Here is an 11,122-nt window from a genome sequence, read left to right as displayed (position 1 = left end):
GACTAGAACATTAATTAATTACTGCTATATTTTGGTTTTATAAATAAGAAGATCGGTAATGTCATGTTTCTTCTAATCATTTTATTTTTGTGATTAGTACTAGGGGATTTATACTACTCCAGAGAACTGGCTTGTAAGAGCATCTAAGGCTAACCAATCAAACGACCTTTCTACAACTCACTCCTACGTAATAATAATTAACAATATACGAGAATCCTTTTAATATCTATTTTGTATTCTTTAAAAATTTAAACTGTTGACTAGAACTGGACATCACTGATTGATCACGTTATATTGAAAAGAAGAGTTGGAATATAGTTAAGAAAATAATTTAAAGTCTTTTACAGGGGGTAGAGTTAGAGGATTTTCTTGAAAGAGATCATATAAAAATTAACAACTAAAAAATTCATAATAATTAATTATATTTCACAAAAACTATTACTATATAAAGTAAAAAAAGTACAAGACTATATGCTATAGCGGGAGAAAGGAGTTCGATATATAAAATTCAAGTAAGCAATTCTGAAGATAAAAAATCTTTATTATATCTTATTCTAATGTTAAAGTTTTAAAAATATAATTAATCTTAAATTTTGTAATAATAAGAATAATATATTCATGATATGAAAAATAAAAAATAAAAACTTCATGAAATAATATTTCTTTAATTTTTAATTAATTAATAATTATTTGGAAAAAATGGAGAGGATGACTTATAAAAAATTATGAAAAATAATGATTCTATATTTTTTTTGGGAATTACATATCTATATTGATTCTTGAGTGATAAAGAGAGTTACAGAAAGAGAGAGAGAGAGAGACAAAATGTGAATTGAGATAAGAAAAGTAAAGAGAGATAGAAAAAACAATAATAGAAGAAGCATAAGAAATAAAAATGTATAAAATTACAAATTTTCTTTTACAGCGTTTTCCATATTTTCATCTCCCTAATTTTTTATATGTAAAACTATTTCTCAATAAAAGGATTTATAATTCATTAAGCTTGGTCAAGAAGCAGCTAAGTTTTTACATTCTATAACTCAAAATTTCCTATTACGAAAAAAAATAAATCTCCCTTATACTTGGATGTCTTTCGTATATATTTTTTCACATTACAAATACTATTTGGTACAAAAAAAATTTAAACAGCTACAAATGTACAAACTTTGTTCACTTTTATTTTATTTTTTAGTTAAGTTAAAGTTTTTGATAAAACCAATTGTTTAATTAATTGGTGAATATGGAATAACTTAAAATTTAATAATTATGAGTGTGTGTGTGTGTTTAAATAATTATTACATTTCATATTTCAATTTATTTCAAAAAAATTACAGTAAACCTTTATGTTCTCCTTAAATAATAATAATAATGATAATAATAATTTATTTTAGTTTCTGAAATTATAATGAAAAGTAATTTTTGAAATTAGTAACTATCAATAATTTAGTCTTGAACGTTGAAATTAGACAATTTGATCTCTAATTTTGTCACCTATCAATTTTAGGCCTTGACTTTGTCGCGTGCATAGGCGGTTTCAAGGCCCGGCTACCCTGTGCAATTGCCCAGGCTAACCCTTTTAATTTTATGTTACTAATATTTTTATTTTTTTTTTGGTGTTGTACTATTATTTTTCTTTATTAATGAATTAAACGGGCAACTATCATGTTTAGCACGCAGATTCAACAAAAAGTATCTTGATGTTAAATAGTTAGTTGAACTAGCTGGCATAACCCTTTTTGTGGACTGTGTATTCTTATCCTTCACTCTTTTTTTTTTTTTTTTTCTTGGTAGAATTTTCCTTCTCATTTATTTACCCTTTGTAAACAATAATTACGATAATTCATGCAATAGGGTAATAACAACTATAGAAACACCAATCACATGAATTCATTATTATTGGTCAGCTTTTTCACAAATTTACTATGAGCTTAAAGCAAATATCATGTGATGTTGTTCTATAAATCTAAGTTGTACATTTATCAATTACTAGTATTTTAGTGAATGTTTATTTTATATAACTAAAATTTATAATTTATAATAAATAAATACTTATATATAAATTATGAAATAATTTTACACAAACATAAAAATGGAGAAAATTAAAAGAAAAATATTAAAGAAAGGGCAAGAAATTGGAAGGGCAAAACAATTGTAAGAGTAAAAAATTAGAAGGGCAAAAATATAGGTAACAGAAACAAAAGAAGTAAAGCTTCGTCACCGCAGCAACACTGTAGAAACCTTAAAGCTTCCGCCATCGACACCTACTGGTTCTTTTCCAACTACCGCCTTCCCCTTAGTTGTTTAATTTCAACTGATTGTGATTTTAAATTGAAACAATTAAAAATTTGGGTTTATTTGCACCGCCTAGTAGTAGCAGACACAGAGAAGAAGAAAAATTTGGGTTTGTCTTTGAAAGGTTAAATATTTTATGTTATATAGAAGTACTAACATTGTGAAAATGGGTCACATATTTTTCAAGTTTATCTAAAATCTCATATGGTGAAATTATAATATTGTATCATACTGATAACTTCAATAAATTTCATTATAAAAAATATTTACTTTATAATATATTTTGTCATTTTGTGTGCTGCTAAGTGTCAGATTAAGCTACTACACAGCAAGATTCATTGGTTATAAAAGTTTTATTGATAAGTCAAACTAAAGTGTGTATCTAGTAATATTATAAGCATATAGTATTATTTATAATAGCAGTAAAAAGATCTTTTACAGTGGAATCATACCACTTGTAAATTTGTTTATTGATAGATAAATTATCTACAATAAAGGTTTCTTTTGGTTATCTAATTTTATTAGTTTCTATAATGGTGTTTAATTGAATATAATATAATGCTTGTTCCTACTCTTTATAAATCATAAGAGATTACTTTTATTTTGAAAAACTATTCTTATTTAAATTTTGATTCTTATGATTTTAATTGTTAATTGAGTATTAACTTAAGATCATTTAATTTCAGAGATGAGGAGATTTTTGGTTGATAGAGCAAGTATTGAGAATGTGAATGTTGTACAACAAGAAGCCGAATTAGAACCGCCACCTAATATGGTTAATGAGTTTAACCCAAATGAGATTGTGCGTGATCCAGGTCATAGGAAACAAACGAGCTTTCAAATATATTGCAAAGAAAAGATCTTAATATTGTGAATGCCATGGAATTAGTTGATGTTGTCAAAGCTCGGTTGGGCACAATGAGAGAGAGTGGCTGGAATAATTTTTTTGCCGATGTCCAAGGATTTTGTGTTGCTACCAGTTCGGGGTCGTTCAAGAGCAGAAGGGAGGACTATCACTAATCTTCATCATTACCGTCCAGAGATTTTTTATGTTGCTATTGATAAAATATGTGTGGAGATGGATCACCGCTTTAGTGAAGGAAGTAACATTATACTTGATTGCTTCTCATGTCTTGACCCCAAGAACTCTTTCTCCAAGTTTGATGTTGATAAGCTTGCTCGTCTTGCTGATATTTATCATGCAGACTTTTCTGATGATGACCGAGGAACAATTAGGGATCAACTTGAAACTTATGTGCTTCAAGTGAGAAGAAATGCTTCTTTTTCCACTTGTGAAGATGTTCAAAGTTTGGCTATGAAGATGGTTCAAACTGAGAAACATTTGGTATTTCCATTGGTTTATAAACTTATTGAGCTAGCTTTGATATTGCCGGTGTCGACAGCATCCGTTGAAAGAGCTTTTTCAGCAATGAAGATTATCAAGTCTAAATTGCGCAATAAGATCAACGATGTGTGGTTCAATGACTTGATGGTATGTTACACCGAGCGGGAGATATTCAAGTCACTTGATGATATTGATATTATTCGAACATTTACCGCAAAGAAGTCTCGGAAAGGACACTTGCCTCGTAATTTTATTTAACCCGCTATTGTAAGATTATGTTTATCTCTTTTATTTTAAACTATATTTTTGTTGACAAAATGACGAGTTTCTTTTATTTTGATTGATTACTATTTACATATTATATACAATGTGAATTTGCTATCTTTAAATTTTTGCCCAGGCTTTATAATTTTTCTGGCTCCACCACTGGTCGCGTGCATCAATAAATTTAATTCATAATTTTATTGCACATCAATTAATTAACTTAGTTTCTATACGAAGAACCAAATTTGAGTTATGATTGTCAAATTTAGGGGTCAAATCGATAATAATAGCCAGAAGTTTAGGTTAAATAATTAATTTTGTAATGTTAGGGAATATGGACCAACTATATATTGATGGTGCCATATTTAAGGACTAGATATGATACTTGGGAAATTTAAGAACTATTTTTTTTATACATGCATATCTATTTTATATTTGTTTATATTTGAATTCAATTAATAAGTATAAATGCTCAAATCAGATATATGAATATTTGTTTATATTTGAGTTCAATTAATTAGTAACTATCAATACTTTAATTTAATAGTTCAGAAATTTAAAAGCTCAAATAGAAAATAAAATGGATAATTTTGTTATCGTGTTGTTAATATAATATTTACAAATTTTATTGAAAACTAATTATCTTTAATAAAGAATCTGGTCACTACCTTTATACAGTAAAGGCTCTTTTTTAATATTATTTTTTATATAATGTTTTGGTAATGATTTTATACATTTTTATTTCTTATGCTTCTTCTAAAACATTAATAATTGGCATGACTCTTGTCTCAGCGGCCCTTTTCATGTTTTTCTAACTCTGGCCGCTATTTTATTATTTCTTTTAGAATGTGAAGAATGTGCAACTGGTGATTATTTAATTCAATCTCCATTACTTCTTCTGTGGGATTTGGTTTTTTTGACAGATGTTTTAGGAGTATTTGTGTTGCTAAACTTTTCTCTTATTTTGTCTTCCTTGTTATTTATTTATTTGTTTGTCTTTATTTGAGGGCTTTGTGATTATTATTGGGATGTCCATATATCGGATTATAAGGAAAAAATCGACCACTCAACTTCATGGATTTTATGGTAATTATGGGGAAGATTTCCTGTTGTACATTTTCAGCTGCATTTCAATTATCATAAACTTCTATACAAGTCTATGAACAAAAAGTGTTTGTTGCTAACCATAATTAATTAGACGGCTGATAATGTTTATAATATATTGTTTAAAGACTACCAGTATTGAGCTGTCATCTTAGGATGCAAATAGAAGTTGACCATTAGGCCAATGAGTGCAGAAACATACAGATTACATTCTGTTGACTCCTCCAATCTTTTTTCCGCTTAGCATATTTATCAGTGCAAAAGTGAAGAAGCAAATTGTACAAATTTCATTCAGCAATCTATTCAAACAAAATAAGAAAAGCACCACTAATAGTGTCTAACTTACTGTTATAGTCGTAAGTATGAATAATTTTAAAATCATACCGTATCGGTATCTAGTATTCGCTGGGTGCATATCAATTACATACCAAATATACTTTTTTTTTTATAAATTGAATACTTCACTTGAATACATTTTAGGTATATACCAAGTTCGTACCTAAGTCTATAGGTTACGAAAAAAACTTAAGCACATATTTCTTTATCCATTCTATGGAAAAGAAATATGCTTAATCCAAATAGACATGAAAATTTAGTTCTTATACATACAAATCTTCATCTTCTCTAAAACTCTTAAAAAAGAATTAGAGTTATAAAGAGGTTTAGATTCTTAAATTCAAGTTATTGCTCTTTCTCTTGGCAAACCAGTTATAGAAACAATTTTAATTTTTGAATGATGATGAACAATCAAATGATAAGATTGAAACTATTTGGATTAACATATATGTATCTTGGAAAGTTCCCCTTCCTGTTATCTCCACTTCTAGAATCAGTCTTGATGCTCCAAGCAACATGAACCATGGTGAGTTATGAACTAAATGCTTTACATAAAAAATCAGCAAGTATTCTGCCCTGGCTGGTGCAGCATTAGTTAAAAACACATAAAAGTGGTTGTTGCTTCCTACACCTCAAGTTAACAACAGCTCATAGAAGTATACAGAGAAGCCCAATCCAATAGTATGACCAATTCATCTACTTTTGGGCTCCAAAAATATATGGACTTCAAATCGGGTATGAGTTTGACAACAGTTTTTTTGGTAGGTAGGAGTTTGACAGTATAATATTGTTATTATCTCCAATCTGTAATATATATGCTCTTTTCAAATCGAGTTATTTTAAGTTGCAACAGCGCAGAATAAATCGTTAAAATGACCAGCTATCGTTCCAATTAATTAAAAAGCAATGCTAAGTTCTCCTACTATATTCTCTTATAAATCTTTTTATTATTTGTAAAAAAATATTTAATAACTACAAAACTCAATCTGATGATTAGTGAATCAATCCAATAAAATTTATTGAGTTGATAAATTATATATGAAAGTCAGATTACGTAATTTGAAAAAAAATTAACACAACCCAACTCATGGTTAAATGAATTGATCGATCGAATTCAATCAAATTTTAACATTTTTAATCCAGTTATGATCGAGTTAAGAATAATTTTTAATTAAATCTTTTTTTCAATATAAAAAAAAATAAAAAATAAGAATTATGAACTTTGTCATCCGATAAAAACACACAAGGAACATCCTTTATTTTTATTGAGTATTAATACGTATATATATTATTACATGCATGAATTTGAAGTGTAGGATCTCCTAAATTGATGGTGTTATTATTGTTGCATGGTTATTCATAATATGTAAAGTGGTAGATAGCAGCTACAGTTTGTAGGGTCTTTCACCAACAAAGTTGCCAGGGGGATCATAGTTGCAAGTGATGAAAGTGCCTCCGTTATCACATGTCACTTTGGCACATCCAAGACGCACCGAGTTAGCCCAAACGACCTGTGTGTAGTGCAGGCACTCTCCTCCAACACAAGAGTTAGAATCATAGTCATAGTTGGATTTCTCATCAACCCACATTTTCACTGCATCTGTGCCACTTAGTTCACCAGTGCTCATTGCAATATTCTCTCCGTATTCACCACCAGAGTGGATCAGTTGGCAGTCACCTTTGCGTTGATTAGCATAGCTCTCTGCATAAGCAGCAACCGTATCATCCCAAGCCAAACTTGGAACAATCACTGTTTGTCTTGGTGATTGAGAACCCACCTCTGCTCGTGCTGCATTGTGTGCATTCACGTAGTCTTCTGCTGAATCTTGAGCGTAGGCAACATCACCCACGATCACCAACCCCAGCACACACATCACACAAAACGAAATCTTAATGCACATGTACCCCATTATATTAATTATGCTTAATAGTATCACTTTCTTTAGCTATATAGAAATTGATACTAAAAGGAAAGGTTTTTGATGAAAAAGGTTGGAGCTCGTCTTAGGTATTTATAGGTTTTTTTTTTTAACATGGAATGGAATAGAATGGAAGGTGGTGACATGCATGCGGAGGAATACGGACAATCATCTTTGACGGAAAAGTGAGATGGATGACTTTTTCTTTGTTCTTTGTTGTTTTTGGAAATTTTAAAAGTCTTTAATATTTTTTAAATGACCACTATCAATTTTAGCATGTGTATGTTATATTAAGGAAGTCATATAAGCCACTAGTAAAGTGATCAGCAGCCATAATGACACAAATAATTAATATTAATAAAGCTACTTTCGCTCCAATGACAAATCTTCTCAAATACCGTGTATATATATATATATATATATATATATATATATATATATATATATATAGGAGTAGGTGTTGTTCAAGCCGTATAGTGCTCGCATGAAAATCCAAATTGAACTTCTAGATTATAGGTATATGTGCGTCTTTTTCCAAACTGCATGATGCACCTTCGTGGATGAAGTTTCATTTGATTGCGGGAACAACCTTATTTAACTGCATGCAGAGGTCTCGAACTTACTTTCCGATTAATTTTCTTCCTTTGTTACCACACACACAAAGATATATGATTTTCCAAAGCCTGTATTCAGAGAGAATTTTAATAAAAAATATTAATACAATAACTCAATAAGTACGTGAGTATGCTTTTATTTAATCAAATTACCAGTACTTTGAAAATTGAATGATGAGTCATCATTAAACTGATGAAAGAATTTAATCCTAATTTAATTATTTTTCCTTACTGTTTAGGAGATGAGTGAGAGCTTGACCTAAACTATAACTTATTAGATACAAGACTGAGATTTATTCCATCAACCAATCCCATGAGATTACTCCTAATTTAATGATTTATTATCTCTAATCAAATTTGTTAAATTAATAAGAATTTTATTTACTTATTAAACAGATTATATAGAATATGATTATATATATTGCATAAAACAATATATAGAATTGGCAAGGAAGAGGATAAAGCTATTTTACAAGTAACTTGATAGAGTTATTTCGTCCAATAATTCTTTATCTGTGTGTCTGTGCTAAATAAATCAAATTTAGATTTTTTATAAAATTATTTAATACATTCATTAAATAAATATAACTTAATTTGTATAAAATACTTTTTAAAATATAATGAGTAAATATTGACTGTAAAATTATCCAACACAAACGTTTGATCTATTTAAAGTTTAGTATATGTATGCATGGTTATTTGGGATAACTTAATTAATCACTGTCCTAAAAATTATTTCTAAAAATTGTCAAGGGTGCGGATTATTCAACACAAGATTTTTTTTAACAAGTGATTTTGAAAGTTCAACTCCTGAATATTGAATTGGTTTAAATATTTTAAGAGAGAAATTTTCTACTCGTATTAATTATTTCTAACTAAAATATATGATTATCTTCTGATACATACACAGTTTTTACTTAAAACTATATTTAAAAACTATTTTTCCTATGGATTAGTATGGCATATTTCAATCCTCGAGAACCATCATGTATTACACAATCTCAACATCATTTTACTTTACAAAAACACATGTTGCATAGCCTTGAGAAAGAAAAAATTAAAACTGGTTGCGCTACCAGTTTTGAGTTGATTTGCCAATTCTCTACATGTTGCACTTTTTTCTGGTTAATTTTGTTCACATCAGTTTGACCCATTTGATTTCATACCAATTCAAATGGCTCATGGTTATCAAAATTTTGGGATAGCCTAGCTTGGATTACAAAATTTTATACTGACTCGAACCCAATTGGACAAATTGAAACACAGTTCATCTTTAAGTTTTCACTTTCTGAGATTGAAATCTCAAAGCACAATGAATTAACAAGTAGCGTGTATTACGTAAGAATCGCTCAAGATTATAAATATTATAGCATGCATGTACAACACGTACAGGAATGACTTGGATTGATTTTCACTTTTGAAAGTGTTATTTAAATATTATAAATATTTTAGTCGATCAGTTGTCACAAAAACTTTATCCAAAGGCCTTGAATGTGTCAGTTTTCGTTTTTTCTTTATAAAATAAACGAATTGGATAAAGACGCATACCAATTTCCTAACAGTTCAATTTGACAATGTATATATGGCTAGAGCATCACCTACTTCTACAATTTTATATTATATTAGAGCCACAGTTGCTCTATTAAAATTAGTTATTTGTGTCATTCTGGCTGCTGATCATTTTACTAGTGGTTTATATGATTTCCTTAATATAACATACACATGCTAAAATTGATAGTGGTCATTTAAAAAATATTAAAGACTTTTAAAATTTCCAAAAACAACAAAGAACAAAGAAAAAGTCATCCATCTCACTTTTCCGTCAAAGATGATTGTCCGTATTCCTCCGCATGCATGTCACCACCTTCCATTCTATTCCATTCCATGTTAAAAAAAAAAACCTATAAATACCTAAGACGAGCTCCAACCTTTTTCATCAAAAACCTTTCCTTTTAGTATCAATTTCTATATAGCTAAAGAAAGTGATACTATTAAGCATAATTAATATAATGGGGTACATGTGCATTAAGATTTCGTTTTGTGTGATGTGTGTGTTGGGGTTGGTGATCGTGGGTGATGTTGCCTACGCTCAAGATTCAGCAGAAGACTACGTGAATGCACACAATGCAGCACGAGCAGAGGTGGGTTCTCAATCACCAAGACAAACAGTGATTGTTCCAAGTTTGGCTTGGGATGATACGGTTGCTGCTTATGCAGAGAGCTATGCTAATCAACGCAAAGGTGACTGCCAACTGATCCACTCTGGTGGTGAATACGGAGAGAATATTGCAATGAGCACTGGTGAACTAAGTGGCACAGATGCAGTGAAAATGTGGGTTGATGAGAAATCCAACTATGACTATGATTCTAACTCTTGTGTTGGAGGAGAGTGCCTGCACTACACACAGGTCGTTTGGGCTAACTCGGTGCGTCTTGGATGTGCCAAAGTGACATGTGATAACGGAGGCACTTTCATCACTTGCAACTATGATCCCCCTGGCAACTTTGTTGGTGAAAGACCCTACAAACTGTAGCTGCTATCTACCACTTTACATATTATGAATAACCATGCAACAATAATAACACCACCAATTTAGGTGATCCTACACTTCAAATTCATGCATGTTATAATATATATACGTATTAATACTCAATAAAAATAAAGGATGTTCCCTGTGTGTTTTTACCGGGTGACTAAGTACATTATTCTTATTTTTTAATTTTTTTATATTGAAAAAAAGATTTAATTAAAGATTATTCTTAACTCGATCACAACTGGATCAGAAATGTTAAAATTGATTCAACTCGCTCGATCAATTCATTTAACCTTTTAAAATGAGTTGGGCTGAGTTAATTTTCTTTCAAACCACCTGATCTGACTTTTTCATTTATAGTTTGTCAACTCAATAAATTTGATTGGATTGATTCACTAGTCATTGGATTCAGTTTTGTAGTTATTAATTATTTTTTGACAAATGTCGATGAATGTTTTTAGAATAGGTTAAGAAAATAAATAAATAAATATTTTATTGAGATGGAGAAAAACATGTTCCTCATAATTTTTAATAAAAAAATTCTCTTTTAATTTCTTAATAAGTATTTTAAGGATATTGATAAGTAAGATTAACATTTTTTTTATATCTTATTTTGTAAACTATTCACTAGGACAAAAAACACATTTTATAATAGTTTTTTTTACATTGGTTATAAGATAACTAAATTGAAAGAAAAAAAAATACAACTTTGGT

At 29.5% G+C, this 11,122-nt stretch overlaps 3 protein-coding genes across 3 annotated transcripts; 2 read left to right on the top strand and 1 right to left on the bottom strand.

Moving 5' to 3' along the window:
- Positions 1 to 2,998: 2,998 nt before the first annotated feature.
- LOC102663974 (uncharacterized) lies at positions 2,999 to 3,956 on the top strand. Its single transcript, XM_006594593.4, has one exon. The coding sequence runs from the start codon at positions 3,245 to 3,247 to the stop codon at positions 3,893 to 3,895; it is 651 nt and encodes a 216-aa protein (XP_006594656.2). The 5' UTR covers positions 2,999 to 3,244; the 3' UTR covers positions 3,896 to 3,956.
- A 2,613-nt stretch (positions 3,957 to 6,569) lies between these two features.
- Positions 6,570 to 7,325, bottom strand: PR1-2 (pathogenesis-related protein 1). Its single transcript, NM_001371191.1, has one exon. The coding sequence runs from the start codon at positions 7,249 to 7,251 to the stop codon at positions 6,727 to 6,729; it is 525 nt and encodes a 174-aa protein (NP_001358120.1). The 5' UTR covers positions 7,252 to 7,325; the 3' UTR covers positions 6,570 to 6,726.
- Positions 7,326 to 9,808: 2,483 nt separating this feature from the next.
- PR1-1 (pathogenesis-related protein 1) lies at positions 9,809 to 10,574 on the top strand. Its single transcript, NM_001251239.2, has one exon. The coding sequence runs from the start codon at positions 9,884 to 9,886 to the stop codon at positions 10,406 to 10,408; it is 525 nt and encodes a 174-aa protein (NP_001238168.2). The 5' UTR covers positions 9,809 to 9,883; the 3' UTR covers positions 10,409 to 10,574.
- The last annotated feature ends 548 nt before the right edge of the window (positions 10,575 to 11,122 follow it).

The sequence above is a fragment of the Glycine max genome, chromosome 13 (assembly GCF_000004515.6).
Source record: "Glycine max cultivar Williams 82 chromosome 13, Glycine_max_v4.0, whole genome shotgun sequence".
Lineage (NCBI taxonomy): Eukaryota > Viridiplantae > Streptophyta > Magnoliopsida > Fabales > Fabaceae > Glycine > Glycine max.
This window is presented reverse-complemented; position numbering and strand designations above follow the sequence as displayed.

Bases quoted from the DNA above. Each gene is read 5' to 3' on its own strand.
- LOC102663974 (XM_006594593.4), top strand. From the start codon at position 3,245: ATGTCCAAGGATTTTGTGTTGCTACCAGTTCGGGGTCGTTCAAGAGCA.
- PR1-2 (NM_001371191.1), bottom strand. From the start codon at position 7,251: ATGGGGTACATGTGCATTAAGATTTCGTTTTGTGTGATGTGTGTGCTG.
- PR1-1 (NM_001251239.2), top strand. From the start codon at position 9,884: ATGGGGTACATGTGCATTAAGATTTCGTTTTGTGTGATGTGTGTGTTG.